Source organism: Bactrocera dorsalis, chromosome 5, assembly GCF_023373825.1.
Source record: "Bactrocera dorsalis isolate Fly_Bdor chromosome 5, ASM2337382v1, whole genome shotgun sequence".
NCBI classification, from domain to species: Eukaryota; Metazoa; Arthropoda; class Insecta; order Diptera; family Tephritidae; genus Bactrocera; species Bactrocera dorsalis.
The window spans coordinates 35,545,923-35,566,466 of record NC_064307.1 but is presented as its reverse complement, the minus strand read 5'-3'; the positions used below and the strand labels follow the sequence as shown (position 1 = coordinate 35,566,466).

The 20,544-nt window shown below is 36.6% G+C and overlaps 1 protein-coding gene across 1 annotated transcript in view; it reads right to left on the bottom strand.

The window, feature by feature from the left end:
- LOC109579599 (neuropeptides capa receptor-like) overlaps positions 1-20,544 on the bottom strand; it is a 63,536-nt gene that overhangs the window by 10,596 nt on the left and 32,396 nt on the right. Inside the window, 3 exon segments of the mRNA XM_049459238.1 lie at positions 746-856; positions 9,579-9,765; positions 13,126-13,270. Coding sequence (XP_049315195.1) covers positions 746-856; positions 9,579-9,765; positions 13,126-13,270 — 443 coding nt within the window.

Here is a 20,544-nt window from a genome sequence, read left to right as displayed (position 1 = left end):
TTCCAAAGCTGGAATAGTTGCTGGCTTATTTCTGTAGACTTTAGACTTGACGTAGCCCCACAAAAAATAGTCTAAAGGCGTTAAATCGCATGATCTTGGTGGCCAACTTACGGGTCCATTTCTTGAGATGAATTGTTGTCCGAAGTTTTCCCTCAAAATGGCCATAGAATCGCGAGCTGTGTGGCATGTAGCGCCATCTTGTTGAAACCACATGTCAACCAAGTTCAGTTCTTCCATTTTTGGCAACAAAAAGTTTGTTAGCATCGAACGATAGCGATCGCCATTCACCGTAACGTTGCGTCCAACAGCATCTTTGAAAAAATACGGTCCAATGATTCCACCAGCGTACAAACCACACCAAACAGTGCATTTTTCGGGATGCATGGGCAGTTCTTGAACGGCTTCTGGTTGCTCTTCACCCCAAATGCGGCAATTTTGCTTATTTACGTAGCCATTCAACCAGAAATGAGCCTCATCGCTGAACAAAATTAAAGCGCGAAACACATTTCGAACCGAACACTGATTTTGGTAATAAAATTCAATGATTTGCAAGCGTTGCTCGTTAGTAAGTCTATTCATGATGAAATGTCAAAGCATACTGAGCATCTTTCTCTTTGACACCATGTCTGAAATCCCACGTGATCTGTCAAATACTAATGCATGAAAATCCTAACCTCAAAAAAATCACCCGTTACATAGAAGTTTATGTGTTATCTTGGTTTTTAAAATGTATTTGTGGCCTTACCTTTTTAAGCGGCACGGTGTAGTCTATATCCTTTGTCCATAGCACATTTTTTGTCTTGATAGAGTTGCGGTCTCTATAGTTATTAGAGTGTCGCATTGAACGCACTCTTACCTAAAATGCAGAAGAATAGTAGAAAGTTATGATTATTAAGAAATAAAAATAAGAATCGGATGGTAATCTTCTTATTACTAATAGATTTGTTAAGCTTAAATGATTTATTTCCTTTAGAGTTTAAGATTTTTGTTTTTAGAATAAGACAAATGGGCAAAATTTGCTTTGAGCTAAGCTATTGTAGCATATAAACTACATATGTATATTATATATATAACAAAGTAGAGATGATGAATATGATGTACAGCTTTCTTATCAATGGAAATTGACACCATAAATCACCAACCCAGCTTTGACAGTTGATTACATCGGGTAGATTTAACATTTAGACACTAGAAGAGCTTAGTATTATTCCGCAAAACCCAGTTCTTTGATAAGGGATTGCCGTGGAGAGGAATTGTCTAGAATATGAATACTAAAAGACGCGAGAAAACAAAGAGTTCAATATTTTAGTTGATGTAATGTTAGTTTGATGTAATGACCATGAACTGTGGACTACCATACTACGAGAGAAGATAAGAATTTAAACAAATTGTAAAAGCAAAGATAAGATAGAGGCGATCATTTGCTATGTGAATACTGAAAGATTACTTATTATTAACGATTTCAAATGTTTTGAAAAGTTATGGAAATCGTTATTTGGGATTAATAGTTATGTGGAAGTTAAATATGTTAGGTTCTTACGACCTCTGTGGGTCTAATTCGCCCAGTTCGCCGAATATATGAGTATCGAGATGTTTTAACTTCAGTCTAACGAGAACCGTAAAATGGAGAAGAAATTCTCGGGTTTAACTTCGCAAACTTTAATACAAACAATAACAACAACAACAATAACGAATGAAGATTTTGTTCTGGGGATAATAAAACTTTAAAGGGAGTTCTTTTTAGAAGAAGTAAAATGTATACAGTTTGTTGTAATGACTAAGAACTTAATTTTATTATAAACAAGTAAGGAAGGGCTAAGTTCCGGTGGCACCGAACATTTTATACTCTCGCATGATAAAATGATAATCGAGATTTCACTATCCGTCATTTCCATATTTTTTTATTTTGCTGTAAAATTAATTAGAATTAAATTCTGAGAGATTTACCGATATTTTCGGTGAAAAATTAGGTTAGGTTAGGTTAGGTTAGGCACTGAGTTCTTCGTGTTCGATATCAGAGACCTTGAAAAGTTATAGTCCGATCACGACAATTTTTCCACAAGGGATACCTCAGCTCAAATTCCGTATTTGTGTAAAGTTTTATTCCGCTATCATCATTGGTTCCTAATGTATATATTATACAGAGAAGGCATCAGATGGAATTCAAAATAGCGTTATATTGGAAGAAGGCGTGGTTGTGAACCGATTTCACCCATATTTCGCACATGTCATCAGGGTGTTAAGAAAATATTATATACCGAATTTCATTGAAATCGGTAGAGTAGTTCCTGAGATATGGTTTTTGGTCCATAAGTGGGCAACGCCACGCCCATTTACAACTTTTAAAAAAAGCCTGGGTGCAGCTTCCTTCTGCCATTTCTTCCATAATATTTAGTGTTTCTGGCGTTTTTTGTTAGTCGGTTAACGCATTTTTAGTGATTTTCAACATAACCTTTGTATGGGAGATGGGCGTGGTTATTATCCGATTTCTTCCATTTTTGAACTGTATATGGAAATGCCTGAAGAAAACGACTCTATAGAGTTTGGTTGACATAGCTATAGTAGTTTACGAGATATGTACAAAAAACTTAGTAAACACTTTTCCAAAAAAATTTTTTCCAAATATGCCCCTCCCTAATGCGATCCTTCGTGCCAAATTTCACTTTAATACCTTTATTTATGGCTTAGTTATGACACTTTATAGGTTTTCGGTTTCCGCCATTTTGTGGGCGTGGCAGTGGGCCGATTTTGCCCATCTTCGAACTTAACCTTCTTATGGAGCCAAAAAATACGTTACCAAGTTTCATCATGATATCTCAATTTTTACTCAAGTTACAGCTTGCACGGACGAACGGACAGACGGACGGACGGACAGACAGACAACCGGATTTCAACTCTACTCGTCATTCTGATCACTTTGGTATATATAACCCTATATCTGATTCTTTTAGTTTTAGGACTTACAAACAACCGTTATGTGAACAAAACTATAATACTCTCCTTAGCAACTTTGTTGCGAGAGTATAAAAACTAGCAGCCCACCCCGGATTCACACGGGTATGAAACAATAATTTCAAAAGCTATAATTTTGTACAATTTGAGGTCATTAAGAATTAGTTAAATGAAAGAAATTCGAACATGGAAGTATATTTTTTTTTTATATTATTTTTTAATTTTTCTAAGAAGTCCTTCGTTATATATTTTACTTTCCCTGCTCCTACAGAACAATTAATTTAATCAGAGCTTCCCCGTAAACGATATTTGATGTTAATTTAATTACTTATAATTTATATTGACTTTCAGGTCCTCTGGCCTGCGATAGATCAACATACAGTTGTTAGTGAGTAAAATATTCTATTCCTAGGCCAATCCCTAGTAATTCGAAAGTCTGGCCTTTCAACTTGTTTATAATTAGAACGAAAGATGTATATACCGGAAATTGAAGCTGTTTAAATGAGATGGGCAGATCACTTGGGATCATTGGATTCCTCGATATATGAGCTAGTTGACTAGCTGCTGGGCCGATGATAATGGTTGTCTCGTCTGGTTGCACATGCTTGAAGGACTTAAATTCCTCAAAATTATAACTGGAATTCCAATTCGTAAAGCTAATTCATGTGGTGGCAGTTCAGAAGAGTTTAATGAATTTAAAAACTCCTGGGGATAATAGACTGCGTCTGCGATATTAGTCGCGCCGTCTATTGATTTGTATTTTTTTTTTATTTTTTCGGCAAATTTTTTAATAACAAAATCGTTTATTCCGTTGACACTATCATTCCTGGGTGACACTATTGCCCTAGAACACAACCAATGAAATTCTTTTTCGAGCAAATTCTCGACGTCAGGATATGCTGCATCTATTAAAATATCTAAACTATGAACTATTTGGCCCAGAGAGAGGGAAAAGTTCTTTCCCCATTAAGCAGTTGCTGTGGGAAATCTCTATCAGGGATTCCATGAAGATGAGCTCTCACATTCGTCCATAATTTCATATTTTCAATCCATTAACAGAGGTATCACAGGAAGAGTCTGTCGGAAATCTCCTGCAAATGCGGAAGTTATTCCGCCCATGAGAGCAATGGAGTTTCTAAGGTCTTTGAATGTTCTGTCCACGGTCTCTATAAAAGTAAATGCTTTATGGCGCATGGTGCATTCATTCCACATAATCAATGAGGCGTTTTGCAATAGTTAACCAAGAGGTCCATTTTTGCGGATAGAACATATTGATTGTTGTTCCAGATTTATTGATAACGGAAATTTAAAAAATGAATGAATAGTTTTTCCATCCTTTAAAAGAGTTGCAGAAATTCCTGATGAAGTAACTACTATCGCTATCTTCCTTGATTGTCCTATTTTAGCAAGTATTCAATTTGAAAGAAACGTCTTGCCAGTTTTCCGAATTTTTTTGTACAAACCATCTTCATTGGATTACCTTCAAAGTGGTTCAAGCCATTTTTCATTTCATGCAACGATTTAGTCAGTTATAACCAGGGATGGGCACCATCACAATCAAACAAGCATCACAAAATGAGATTGTGTTAGTGCGCTTACTGTGGGACCAAGCGTACCAGCAACCAAAAATAATCAGTCTGCTTGCAGATGTCGATCGAGCGGGTCTATGTCGCACGAAGCCGCAATGCTACGAATACGTATGTATATACATATGCACATTTTTAAGAATATGTGCATAAACCATTGAATATAAAATATAATTATTTTTCATTTCAAGCAAGAATAAAATTTAAGTTATTAGTTAATTATAAATTAGTAATCTAATTCATTTAAAAACTTAAAAATAAATTAAATTTGTGTATGAAAAGAAAATATAAATCTATATTTGAATTCATCGAATATTTTAAATATATAACGAAACTTCAATAAAGTTAAAGCTATTAGAAAATGAAAGCTATTATAATATGAAATATTATGAATACACATTTCAAGAGGTCAGTTAATTTCAAACAATTATCCGAGTGTCAAAAAAAAAAAAGAGTTCATTCTGTAATAAATTTATGAAGGTTATTTATTTCTTTGTGAAAGATTATAAAATGTCTTTTTAAATTTTGCTTAAATACAAAATTTAAAACTTTTTGACATAACAAGCACTGCGGCTTCCCAGAATTATTCAAAAGAAAAAAAAATTCAAATTCCCACTCTGTCTGAAACGTTTTTTTGGTCTTCCATGTTTATACTCGCATATGTGTTCATTTATATACGGCATACAACTCGTGCGCATCAACCTGCTCAGTTCAACTTCTGATTGCAGACTGATTTTAACATCGCTTTGTTCCATCGTAAGTGCTCGTTTTACGCTCTTCGCTTGTGCGTGTTAGAGACAATCGGTGTGTGTACGTATACGATAGCTTACGCTCTTTTAGCACCTGCTAAGACTTTGCCCATGCCTGTTTATAACGAACAGACTAAAACCCAACTTATTTATACATAATATATAAGATTAGGGTTCGCCATTATGTTGTAAAAGTGACTTTGTGCAAGGAACTGATGCTGTTGCCTCTAATAAGCTTCAGTTGTAAGACCTACCTTTCGACCACTTTTTACAGGAATTTGTTTCAAGTGTCTTGGGATTATTAGACAAGCGTGGGCTTGTGGATTATAATCACTCAAAATGCGAAAAACTCTTTCAACCAATTTCGCTTCATCGCTGAATAAAATTTTTTTGTGAACCATCGGTGACCATCTCGTTTTGGATCTTTTGTATCAGTATTAAACAGACTTCAATTTGTGGTACAAATTAAAAAATTCCAAAAAAATCTCGCTGTGACAAGCGTCTATTAAAAAAAATGGCAACAAGTTAAATTTCCTTTTTATTCTTTTCAAACGCTCAAAACAACGCTTCATTTCACTTCGCGCATTGCTGAAACGTTCGTGTTTAGTTGGAAAGGTATTATGGGCGCGCCGTTTTAAAAACTTTTAGAAACAAAAATAAAATTGATAAGGGTTGAGAATTCAAAGAGCTCGTGTTGTGCTTAGATACAAACAAAAAACCACAAACATTACTTCAATCGGTGTATGAATGTAGGTATTCACATTTTGTACAGTTTTACAAACTTTTAAGTCTCAGTGCAACGAGTTTCAAGGGAAAGGTTTAGGGAGAAATGTTTCGCATATATAACATGTATTTATATATACATATAAACATATGTACATATGTTCAGAAATTTGTAGAAAAAATTAAAAAGTAATCAAGCGAGGTTAAAGGAAACTTTACACGTTTTATTAAATTTAGGTTAAGTGAACAAACGCGAAACATTTTTTATACTCTTGCAACATGTTGCTACATAGTATATTAGTTTTGTTCACATAACGGTTGTATGTATCACGTGAAATTAATCGAGTTACAAAGAAGGTTATATATACAGTGTCAGACTTTGGACTAACTGGAGTGTCATACATATTCCGTCAAACGTTGGACATTAGAAGAATATTTTTTTCGGCAAAAGAAAGATCGATTATGCTATATTAAGGGGTTACATGGGTTTACGGGTTTTAAAAAATCGATTTTTTTCATTATCTTGTTAAATTTTAAAAGACCTCGAAAATGTTGTCCTAAATTTTCAAGTTGTTTCGAGTAATAGTTTCGAAAACATAGCCTTGAGAACTTGTGCGCATGTGGCTAGCTAGGATATATAAGAACTAGTCTCTTCAGTTTTTAAGATATCGTTTTGAAATTTTGCAAACGTCATTTTCTCTTCAAGAAGCTGTTTATTTGTCGGAACTGTTGATATCGAACAACTAACGGGTGATTTTTTTGAGGTTAGGATTTTCATGCATTAGTATTTGACAGATCACGTGGGATTTCAGACATGGTGTCAAAGAGAAAGATGCTCAGTATGCTTTGACATTTCATCATGAATAGACTTACTAACGAGCAACGCTTGCAAATCATTGAATTTTATTACCAAAATCAGTGTTCGGTTCGAAATGTGTTTCGCGCTTTAATTTTGTTCAGCGATGAGGCTCATTTCTGGTTGAATGGCTACGTAAATAAGCAAAATTGCCGCATTTGGGGTGAAGAGCAACCAGAAGCCGTTCAAGAACTGTCCATGCATCCCGAAAAATGCACTGTTTGGTGTGGTTTGTACGCTGGTGGAATCATTGGACCGTATTTTTTCAAAGATGCTGTTGGACGCAACGTTACGGTGAATGGCGATCGCTATCGTTCGATGCTAACAAACTTTTTGTTGCCAAAAATGGAAGAACTGAACTTGGTTGACATGTGGTTTCAACAAGATGGCGCTACATGCCACACAGCTCGCGATTCTATGGCCATTTTGAGGGAAAACTTCGGACAACAATTCATCTCAAGAAATGGACCCGTAAGTTGGCCACCAAGATCATGCGATTTAACGCCTTTAGACTATTTTTTGTGGGGCTACGTCAAGTCTAAAGTCTACAGAAATAAGCCAGCAACTATTCCAGCTTTGGAAGACAACATTTCCGAAGAAATTCGGGCTATTCCGGCCGAAATGCTCGAAAAAGTTGCCCAAAATTGGACTTTCCGAATGGACCACCTAAGACGCAGCCGCGGTCAACATTTAAATGAAATTATCTTCAAAAAGTAAATGTCATGAACCAATCTAACGTTTCAAATAAAGAACCGATGAGATTTTGCAAATTTTATGCGTTTTTTTTTAAAAAAAGTTATCAAGCTCTTAAAAAATCACCCTTTATAACATATAGCTGCCATACAAACTGAGCGATCAGAATCAAGTTCTTGAATGGAAAACTTTCACATTTGACAACATATGTTCACGAAATTTGGCAACAATGTAATCTCCAAAGAAATTCTTCAGATCGGATTACTATGGAGACGGGACGGACCATCTTATAACATAAACTTTTTTTTCCAAAAGCAAACTTTCACAATTTTAGACGTGTGTTTAAGGTTATTGTTATGTTGAAACTGCCAATTAGGCGGCATTTTTTTGAATAGTGTGGGGTAACATTTGGGCTTGCATTATATTTTTATATTGGAAGCTATTCATATATCCTTATATTTTGTAAATAAGTTCTATTCCTTGACCAGAAAAGCATCCTCACACCATTATATTACCCCAGCATGCTTTACTGTACTTTGCAAATATCTCTGGTTGGTACCTCAACCTTGCTAGCTGACTGTTGCGCTTTTCTACGTTTTGAAGCGGGTTCATCTTGTGCAGTCCACTGACTGCTAATTGGACTCTGGAGTGAAATGATGGAGCCATGTTTCCTCCATTGCCATATATCGATGCAAAAACTCGCGTTTATTACGGTTGAACATCCCCAAACATTCCACCGAATCGTCAACTTGTCATTGTGTTTGGTTAAAAGTGGTCTCACGCGGCACCCACTTCGCACAAAGCCTTCTCATACCCAAATATTCGCGAGTGATTTGATGTACACATGAACAACTTCCCTTTAAGATCATCAAACATTTATTTTGTAGACTTTTTTGATGTTTTCCTCGGTAACAACCTATTTTGGACGTCCACTGCGTTCACCGTCTGAACTTAACCAATCGTTGATGGTTGATTTTCCTCATGCGACAGCTGCCAAACTTATACATGCGCCTTTTAAATGTTTGGTCTGACTAAAAATCATATTGAGTTATTTCTAGTGGGCTCCATCTAGGTGTCAGGCCTGGGATTTTTATATTGACCTATTATTGCAGCTTCACTAATGTTCCATAATAGGTAATAGGTATACTCGTACTACAACAATAAGTTGATACCAACATTGCATTTGACCACAAAATGTAAAACAGCTGGCAACCTATTGCAATATCTAACGTTATCAAAAACCAGTATGTATCTTTATTAGATTATTATTTATTTAATTTTTTTTTCAAATAGTAGATAACCTTCTAACTATTTCAAGTCATCGAATGTTTTCGGTTCTGTCTGTAAAATTTATTACAATTCATTGATTTGGTAGCCGTATAAAATAGTGATTTTAAATAAAAGCAATATCAATTATTTCATAGGACAATACGATACTCTCATTTCGAAAAACTTTAACAGACATAATTATTTTAAGTTGAACGTACTACGGGCTTTCGGTGTGAGCAAGGTGAATGAAATAATTGTGCATATTAAAATCACCGCTGTTGCCACAGTCGTACAGCTCGTTAACATAACCTGCAAAATATGATTACCAACGCTAACGAACCATACACGATATATACACGAGCAACTTGATACAATTAAATTTTCGTCTAGTTGGCTTAAATGCTCTCACTTTTACTCACATTTACATATATCCATATAACCACATAATAACTAACTTACTGCTGCGTCAGTGGCTTTATTATTAAAATATTACTAAGCTGCTAAGAAGAGTAGGAGTTAAGCCGCTTGGGAAATTATTAGCTAATTAAGAACTTGCAGCATGTACTTGTTTCTGTGGCTGTTGTGCGAATGTGTGTGCTAACGTCGACTTTCGAAATCATTTGCATTTAATTGCTTAGACTTACCTGAAAACAAGCAAGTGCTTGAGTGTGGCACACATATTTGACTTTATATCGAGTTACTAGGAAAGATGTTATTTCAAATAATAGTTGTTTTATGGACTTCACTCACCGAATGTACGCGATCGTATGTGCTGTTATTGCCACCCAAGCTGGAAGCGATCGTCTCTCGAAAGCTGGACTGATCTCTAGCAAAGCCATTGTTGTAGTACACGCTCCGCCGTTTGCCCCACAGTATATCCTTGAAGGCAACTCGGTACCGGTGCGACATCACATTATACAAAATCGGGTTGATCGTGCTATAGTCGTCGATTTGTGCAGTGATATTTTTTGTAATTAAGTACAAGAGGGGAAGAAAAGAGAAGAAGAAAAGAGAAGAAGAAATGTTAAAGTGTTCATTAATTTGCTTGAAAATGGTTATATAAGATATTAAAATGCATATTGAAAACGAAAAAAAAAGGTATTTTTGGATCCACGGAAGTTATAATAAAATATAATATACACAAATACAAACCGTTACTTACAACAAATTGATTTGATCGGTTAGTTTGTATGCTATGATGATGCGATTTGTACAAAATGTTCGGAGGCTGTACCATTATTTTAGACAATAAACCATGTCAAATATTTTCCATACAAACAATTGCGATCGTACAACTATATGCTATAGTGGTCCGATATCGACGTTTTCGGCAAATGACCGGCTTCTTGGTGTGAAAATGACGTGCTCACATAAAAATGTGGGAGTCCGGTTTATGCTCAGGTATACTTGCACACGGTATATTAAGTTTGCCACGAAGTGTGTAACAAATAGAAATTGCCTCATTTTTTTTAGATATTTATCTGAATTTTTATACACGCAGTTTTTCCACAATAAACTTTTATTTGATTTGGTCATACCGTACTACAATAGCATACTAACTGAACGATGAAACTCTAGTCCCTATGTGGAAACCTTTGTATTGGTATTTTCACGAAATTTGGCATGGATCATTGTTCTACGAAAAGCTTCAGTTTCCCAACATATTGTTCAGATCGGATCACAATAGCATTTAGCTGTCATACAAACTGAATGATCAACATCAAAGTTTTGTAAAGAAATATTGAACCTATGAGAAGTATCATAGATTCGGTGAAGCGTCTCCCTTAAGTTACGGATCTTTCCTTAAAAACTAGACAGGGCTTAAATTGAATATAGAGATCAGAGATTTTGTTTAGGTTGATCTTAAGATAAAACATATATTTACATTAATAAAATATCATCATTTATTCTAGCCTTCTGGTTAAGGAAAATTCGATCAGAACAAAACTATTTACTGAAAGCAAATATTGGGTAGTCGAAAAGGTCTTTTCGTATTTTGTTAACAGATGTCGTTGCAGTGGTTCCAATGCTACCTAACCATATACCATAGTGTTAGAAAGGTGAGATTTTAAGCTTTATTTAACCAATAAAAAAAAAAAATTGTGGTGAGTTGAAAAAAGTTACAGATGTTCAAAAATGAGTGAAAATAAGGAAGAAAATCGTATTTTGAAATTTTTGTATAAAAAAGGGAAGAATGCCATGATGAATCAGTTCATGCAGCACAACAATGGTTCGCTCGCTTCCATTCTGGAAATTTCGATGTGAAATATGCACCTCGCTCTGACCGACCTAACGTTGAAAATGTCGATGAAATTATGAAAAAGATTGACCAAGACCGTCACATAAGCAGTCATGACACCGCTAAGGTACTTAACATTCATCATCAAATGGTTTTGAACCATTTAAAAAGGGCTGACTACAAAAAGTAGCTCGATGTTTAGATACCGAATGAATTGTCTGTGAATAATTTAATGGACCAAATTAACATCTGCGATTCTTTGCTGAAACGCAATGAAATCGAACCATTTCTTAAGTGAATGGTAACAGGAGACGAAAAGTTTACCAAATACGACAATAATGTGCGAAAAAGAACATGGTCCAAGCATGGTGAAGCTCAACAAACGGTGGCAAAGCCAAGAGTGACGCCTCGATGCTCTTTTTCGACGAGAAATCCGAAAAGTCTTACACTGAGGGCATAAAGTCTCTAGCGGAAGAAGGGCCAAAAATGGTTGACTAAAATGGTACATATTTGATTTATTAAAGTTCTTTATAAATATGGAAAAAATATGTTGAGTTTTGATTAGAAATACGAAAAGACTTTTTCGACTACCCAATACATAAAATTGAAGCAATGCCTCGGTGTAATGATAGCCGAGATCCTAATATCTAATCGTAGCGCTGTTCAATGTTGCTATTAGTGTAGCTTCGCGTTTGAGTGGATGAACGCGTTATAGGCCTCATTTTACTTAACTTAAAAGCAGACATTATTTTTTCATTTTCTTCATCGCCCATATACTGCTGATTACATAAACACTGCTCTTAGATCTAGCTTTTTTGGTCGGGGCATGATGCACAGAGCCGAGTAGATCCAACCATTACTATACTACGCCCACAAGTCGTCGATATTCAGACTTATTTATGTACTAAACTAAGAGTTGGCAGAAAGCGTCATAGATCATGTCTTTTGTCATATTTGAGTCTTATAAATTTAAGGGTCTGTTAAGTATGTATATATTTATATAAGACGAATAGAAGAACAGACGCTCAGGTGTCCCTACATGATTTTTTAACGGCATTCTTATCGTCGTGATATATTCGGCCCCTATAAGTTTTTATGACTTCGACAAATATTACAAGCAGTCTTTGATTTAAAATTAAATGCTGTCATCCCATGTGCAATTCTTAACAGTTTTTAATATCAAGTTTTACTCTAAAGTTCTCCTTCCCTTTTCCTAAAATCATGTGTCCTTTATACTCTATTCTCCTGTACTCCTAACATAGTATCTCCCTTTGTACCACAGTTACTAGGTCATCCAACAGAGTACGAAAATATTTTTTTCGCAAGTCCAATTTGTTTTACAGTAGATTCCTTTAGTTGTCTGCCAACTATATTATTTTTTATATATTTATATTTTATATATTCTACTTTTATATATATTTTATATATTACATTTTTTATTCTATTATATGAAGATTAATAGCATTTTACTACTTTTCCGATTTCTAAATTGATATTAAGTACATACAGGTGTCTTATGATTTACGACAACCAAACAGCTGCAGGCATTTATCACTCTTTGCTGGTATTATCAGTAATTCTTTAATCTTCGGACAAACTTAATCATTAGCATCTGTTTGCAAATGTGTTCGTGATAAATAGCTGTCTGGGTCCCAACTGATGAAGAAATGAGTTTGCACAACTAAGCTTCTCTAATATTTACCACAACTTATTTACACTGTTTTGTTTTCATCTGCTTTCTAATTGTTACTGCAGTACATTGTTTCTCTTTGCAGATAAAGAGACTTAAACGGTTTTATCAGAGCAAACATGACAAAACTATTTACAAACACAGCCACTCTTTCTGCTGCCCTCCGCTCAGCAGAGATGAAATACTTAAAATGAAGTGTAAACATCCATGTGAAACCATAACGAACCATATGCATATATGTAGATATAAATTATATATGTATATACAGATATTGTATATGTAAATATATGTGCATGTGCATATAAATAAGTAAAAGTCAGTCATAAAATAAAATAGTTGAAAATTTGGAAATTTATCGGAGTACTTACCACGACACATAGTACGTGAAACCGGCGATGGAGAACATCCACTCGTTTATCTCTTGGAAATTGTTTTGTTCTTTGGCATAGAGGAACCATAAGCGCTGCATGTGGAATGGCAGCCAGCAAATGAAAAAGGTCACTACAACGGCGGCTGCAAGAGACAGGAGGAGAACAAAGGACAATATTGTTAAAGGGCTACACATACTTTTATTTATATATACATACATATATGTATGTGTCTATTATTATTGCTGCCTATTTATTGCGTTCACATGCATACAAAAACAAAATATAGTTTTATTTCGTCCCAGAAAATTTAAGGTCATGTAAGAAAAGTATCGACATTTTAATTTAGTGTCGCAACTTTATGTTGGCAACAAAACCTCTAAACATGTTTCCGATTAGTTTGCTGAAGCAAAACATGAAATTAGGAAAAAAAACTTAAAAATTAAAAATATTCGGTAGTCACATAAAAAGTAACCAAAAGCTCCGCCAGGATCGGGAAGGACCTATCCGAACCGTTCGATACTAAACGAGATTTCAGACAAGACGACTCCCTATCGTGAGATTTCTTCAATCTGCTGCTGGAGAAAATAGTTCGAGCTGCAGAACTTAATCGAGCAGGTACAATCTTTTATAAGAGTGTACAGCTGCTGGCGTATGCCGATGATATTGATATCATCGGTCTCAAAACCCGCGCCGTTAGTTCTGCTTTCTCCAGACTGAACAAGGAAGCAACGCAAATGGGTCTGGCAGTGAACGAGGGCAAGACGAAATATCTCCTGTCATCAAACAAACAGTCGTCGCACTCGCGACTTGGCACTCACGTCACTGTTGACAGTCATAACTTTGAAGTTGTAGATAATTTCGTCTATCTTGGAACCAGCGTAAACACCACCAACAATGTCAGCTTTGAAATCCAACGCAGGATAACTCTTGCCAACAGGTGCTACTTCGGACTAAGTAGGCAATTGAGAAGCAAAGTCCTCTTTCGACGAACAAAAACCAAACTCTATAAGTCACTCATAATTCCCGTCCTGCTATATGGTGCACAGGCTTAGACGACGATAACTACAGACGAGCTGACGTTGCGAGTTTTCGAGAGAAAAGTTCTGCGAAAGATTTAGGGCTCTTTGCGCGTTGGGCACAGTGAATATCGCGTTCGATGGAACGATGAGCTGTATGAGATATGTATGTGACAACATTGACATAGTTCAGCGAATTAAAAGACAGCGGCTACGCTGGCTAGGTCATGTTGTCCGAATGGACGAAAACACTCCAGCTCTGAAAGTATTCGACGCTGTACCCGCCGGGGGAAGCAGAGGAAGAGGAAGACCTCCACTCCGTTGGAAGGACCAAGTGGAGAAGGACCTGGCTTCGCTTGGAATATCCAATTGGCGCCACGTAGCGAAGAGAAGAAACGACTGGCGCGCTGTTGTTGACTCGGCTATAATCGCGTAAGCGGTGTCTACGCCAGTAAAGAAGAAGATATAAAAAGTAAACGAAATTTACGTTACGAAGTCAAGGCTAGAACTGCAAATGGAGCCTATTGTTAGGTGAAGCATGGAATATAAGTCGTCAGTGGGTACATAATGTCGGAAAATATATGATATTCACAGTTTCAAAACAGAAATTTGTAAAAGTCGAATTTGTTCTAAAGTCTTAGAGTCCTTCCTTATTAACCTCAACGGTCAAAAAAAGAATTGCAAGCTGCCCGAATGTGAATTGCCGGTATTTTGGCCCACTCACGGACAATGGCTTTCTTCAACATCTCGAGACTGGTGTATTTTTTACTTCGGACCTTGCTCTCCAAAATGGCCCTGAGAGAATATCCATTGGATTCGCATCTGATGAATTCGAGAGCCATTGTGTGGTCGTAATGAAGTTCGGAACGTTTTTTTTTAGTCATTCTTGGTTCGCTCGCGCTTTGTGAGACGGTGCTGAGTTTTGTTGAAACGTCCATGGTTTGCGACCGAAATGCTTGTTTGTCCATGGCTTCAAAGCAGCCTCCAGAACACTTCCCCGATAATATGTCGCATTTACTTTGACACCAGGCTCGATGAAAACAATTGGAGAGCGCCCTTCTGCGGTGACAACCCAAACCATTATTTGTAGCGGGTGCCGCCTCCTGGTGGCCAACCGATGACTTAGAGTCTCGTATGAACGGTCGGTCAAGTAAACCCTATCGTTTTGTGAGTTTACGAATTGCTCAATTGAAAAAATTTTTTCGTCAGAAAACACAATGTCCAAATTTGACCGCTTTCGGTCAAGCGAAGCAACTGCTTCGCTCTTTCATGTCTTACTTGTAAGGCTTGACCTTGAGCTAATTTTTCAATATGCGTCGGATGCTGCGGTCGGATATTTTCAGTTCTTTAGCACTTCGACGTGGATTTCGCTCAAGTCGCTACTTCACTTTCCGAACCACCTCACGTGACGTTGCCGTCTTTTGATGACCACCTCCATGGCGTTTTGCGATGCTACCAGTATCATTGTAACGATTGATGGTGCGATAAACAAAAACTTTATTCACATTGAATAATTGCTGGCTGTGATTTTCCAGCTAAATATAAAGCAATCACACCACTACGTTTGAATTCCATCGCTGATCAGCTTTTTTTTGCGTTTACATTTGGCAAAACGCTTTTGTACACTAGTGAACAATACTCCGAACTGTCATTCAGCAAATTTATAAAGAGCTGATTTCAGTGCTACAGCTGCGCGAGCAGTCTGAAGTTGGTTACACTTCGAGTGCCGAACCCTGAATACTAATATAATCGTTACCCAGTCAGCATTTATTCAATAGTGCCATAAGTCGCAATTTAATAGCCACATTATTGTGCCTCAAACATTTCACAATATGTTTAGGTATGTAGAAAACAGCTACCCATTGTAATATTTTGCGAAATTTTCAGTAATTTTTTCGGAAAGCCACGTGTCCTTTTACAAAAAATTATACACTCTTAAGTATTGATCAACGTACTTTTCGCATGCATTCCGTTCAATCCATATACAATAATATGTAATAAGAACTCTGATTGCTAAGTTACTTTGTAAGTGTGTAAGGCATTTCAATTTCACAAACCTAATTGCTCACTTTGTAATTTAATGCTCGCTAAATTACTAAGAGATTTTTACAGAGAAATTTATTTATTGAAAATTTGAAACGGAGTGGCTCTCAGGATGAAATTCGAAGTGGCAGCTTGCCCTTCCAACTACCTGACACTTTGGCTGTTAATAGCTAATAGCTGCTGTTTTCCTACAATGTTTGCCCGTTAAGTTCGCACAGCTGCTGTGCACTAACTTGTTTGTAATTAGTAGAGTTTATAGTTTTGTTATGACTTAGCCGGGTTCGCCGAATTCACGTAAGTGTAGTGGCGTACTTAAATACATTTAAAAAGTAAAAGTTCGGTAGTAAAATGTGTTCATACATGTAAATAGTAATTAGTACTTGTGCACGATTCATAGCTTCCCACTGCAGCTTTTGCAACAATTGTCTTCGAAGCATTATACAAATTCTGTGCTAGTCATTATGGACGAAAAAACTGATACCTTCTCCTATTAGAGCACAAACGGCTTCTTGGGAATAAAACGGCGTCTAAACAATAGCTAGTGTATTATCATCACTCCAAATGCTATAATTTAGTTTAATAATTTAAGGTGGCTATTTCGCTTTGACCCATTCACCGAACTTGCGACGCACTTGATAATCGGTCGCTCTAATTGTTGAAAAACCTTGAGATCCTTCCGTAAATCTTGCAACAAGTGTTTGGGTACCAATTGTGGCGCCCGTTGGCGGATGAATTCATTTGAAACTTCTTTGATACTCTGCTAAACAACTGCAACAGGGTCTGCGGTGCACATGCAATGCAACTCGACATTGAGTGTTTAAAACACACTGCTCCCATTCGGGTATTAAACCACAACCACCATACAAAAGAGTTATGGCAAAACATTGAGCTTCTGTTTATAGACGAAATCTCTGTCGTGAGATGCTTTGCACGATCGACTCTCGTTTGCGCCAACTGAAGAGATCGGACGCTTGTTTTGGTGGTATAAATGTTTTATTCTTTGGTGATATAATGCAATTACCACCTGTCCGAGGACAACAAGTATTTCAATAGCTAGAATATATGATACTCGCCACACATCTGTGGCGACAATTACGCCTGGTTGAACTTCACCAAAATATGCGTCAATAAGAAGACACGATATTTATAGTTGTGCTTAATGCTTTAAGAGTTGGAAAGTTGACGTTTAATCATCTTAAACTTCTTCATGGAAAAATGTCAACAGATACCACTGAAGAATTTTCGATTGCGAAAGCTTTAAAAATTTACCCAACTAATGATTAAGTTGTTAGTCGTAATGAAAAAAGTTCTACAGAGTTTTCAAGACCAATTCTTTGATATTACATGAAATTTACGTAATGAGGACTTTAAAATATTTGTTGGAGCAAATGTGATATTAAAGTCGAAAATTGACATCTCAAAAGGTTTAGTATGGAATTGCTGAAAGACGAATGTTGCCAAAAATAATGAGTTAGGCGTCGCCCGTTCATAAGGTGCATGGTTATACAGTTGAATATGCAGTTTATCAATTATCTGGTCTCTCGACCATTTGCTACTGGACAAGCTTATGTAACACTTCGTTGTTGTACATCTTTGGGTGGTATTCGAATTGAAGAACTTGAATGCTTAAAGTTGACATATAAACCCCCAAGTAAAGGGAAGCCTTAGAAAAAATTATTCGATTAGGAAGTAAGAGTTCAAAAAGTCGTCAATAGAACTTGGTCACTGAAAGGTTCAGAATAAAGATTAAAAACTTCGTAATTATATTGTAAAATTACTTGCACAATACATACTCGTATCACAGTTAACATTTTAACTAATTTGGGGGTTCTTACATCAAACTAAAAAGTGAAAAATAATTCTTAGTATAAACAAACAATAACAATGAATCGAAAATTCGTGTATTGTTGTGAGAAAAGCGTGGGGTGCTTTGTATGTAACATACAAGGTTTGACAATTAAGTAATGAGACTGTGGTAAACCTGTGACCTTATAATTCCATTTCTCTTTTTCAGGCATTCCTCTCCTCTACATTGATATACATATGTACCATCGCTCTAGCTTGTTTAGTTCACCTGCTGTGTCAAGTTGAGTAGACGTGTGTTTGTAGTGCTCGTCGCGAAAATGGAAAAACGAAATCAAGAGCAACGCGTCGCGATAAAATTTTGCGCCAGATTGGGCGAAACACCTTCGGAAACGTACGCTAAAATTGAAAGAGTGTATGGTGATAGTGCTCTTAGTCGTGCCCAGGTGTTTCGACACTACAAAGAGTTTAAGGAAGGACGTGAAAGCGTGGAAGATGAGGCGCGGAGTGGGAGACCATTCGAGGGGCGGACTGACGCGAATGGAATCGTGCACAAAGAATTCTTTTCAGTGGGGAAAACTGTGAATGAAGTCTACTATTACCAAGTACTCGAAATATTGCAAAAACGAATCAACAGGGTGCGCACAGACATCGCTCGTAACTGGATCCTTCATCACGACAACGCGCCGTGCCACACCGCCCTCAGCGTGTCCCAGTATTTGGCCTCTAAAGGGATCGCCGTGTTGCAACAGCCGCCTTATTCGCCCGACATGTCACACTGTGACTTTTTTTGTTTCCTAAAACAAAATCGGTGGTCAAAGGAACCCATTTTGAGTCGATTACGGACATCCAGGCGGCCGTGACGAGGGTACTCGTGGACATCCCAGTCGAAGCGTTCCAGAAATGTTACGAAGCATGGAAAACGCGCTGGAATCGCTGTATAGCTGCCCAAGGGGACTAATTTGAAGGGAATGGCAGAGTTGTAGAAAAATATACGGTTTTTATGGAGTTAGTCTCATTACTTAATTGTCAAACCTCGTATTTTTCATATACCGATTAAGTTCTTCATTATCATACGAAATTGATATCGTACCATTTTTATGTTTAGTTATTTTAATACTGATTGCATTACTTTAGTCTTCCAAGGGGGGTGGGATGTTTATTTTTGTATGGTACTATAGCGATTTCATTTATTCTCACAGAATTCGTTTGAAGATTATGTCTTACAGAGAAGAGTTTTCGATTTTGTCTGTCTCCGCGTTATATTCAGGCGATTTACACAAACAAATGTGCGGCTTATGAGCCATGCTTGTAGATAAACAAAAAGCGCAACTACGACATTTTATAAAACATATTATTGAGCTGGCTATTTACTTGTATATGAGCAAATCCATATATTGAATGTGAAATAGACAGACGCAGTAAATTGATTTGAGATTAAAGAAATTGCTGCGAACATAAGCAGTTTCACAAATACTAGTGTGTATACATATTTATGTAGGTATACTTGTACACATACTTGTACATACACATGCATAATTCAATGCGTCGTTATATGCGGCATTCGAAGAAAAGTATTACAAAAGCATGTTTTCGTTGAACTGGAATTGTACTCGCACAAGAGAGAGGAATTAGAACACAGTGCGACGGATGAGAACGCAGGAATAATTTCGCATGGATTTCAATGCCAGAGGCTGGCAAATAAGTTTCTTAGAATGCATAAATGAATAGTAATTCGGATTAGATTTGATTGGGTTACTTAGTGCTGTTGCTGTTATTTGTGAAGGAATTTCAAAATTTGTGGTTTTAGAATTCTTGCATTGCAGTTGGTAGGAAATCCATACATCTCGGCAGACTTCTTGGGCTTAGCAAAAAAGTACATTCAAAACTCTTGTATACTGAAGTTGGAAATTAAATGCCGGAAAAGCTCTTATATATGACAAAATTTTTCAATTTTAAGAAAACTCAACATTCCTACAATTTTATGCAAATATTTGCACATACAGGCCTAAAATAAAGTGCATCCATATGTCCATAAGTATAGCATATATCCATATAACGTATTGCATAGGTATACTTATGGTATAAGTGTGATATATCTAAGCAAGAGTGCCTACTACACAAAGCTCTTCTCTGTCCATTAACCACAAAACGGACGGCGGTTGACAATAAAATGTTTCTGTAAGACCTTGAGACTGTTTAGTGGTTGTCTGTAGTTTCAGTTTGGGTCTAGTTAAACGAAAAAAAAGACAATATATAAATATGTGGTACTTATATATACATAAGTATGTACGTATGTAAGCACGCTAACATGCATTCCCACGAAAGATTATGTTGCGGCATTTAAAGAGGCAAATAAACAGAATACGCAAGGAAAAGGCATCTCGAGCAGGCTTGTTAGCTATCAACGATATCGCACGCTCGCGGTGCATGGTTAAAGTCTAAAACAAGAGAAGATGTAAGTTTGGAATATACGGAGTATAATAAACAATCACTTCTTCCCAAATTTTCAATAGTGTCTGACTTAAATTAGATTAGGATTTCAGTTCGGCAG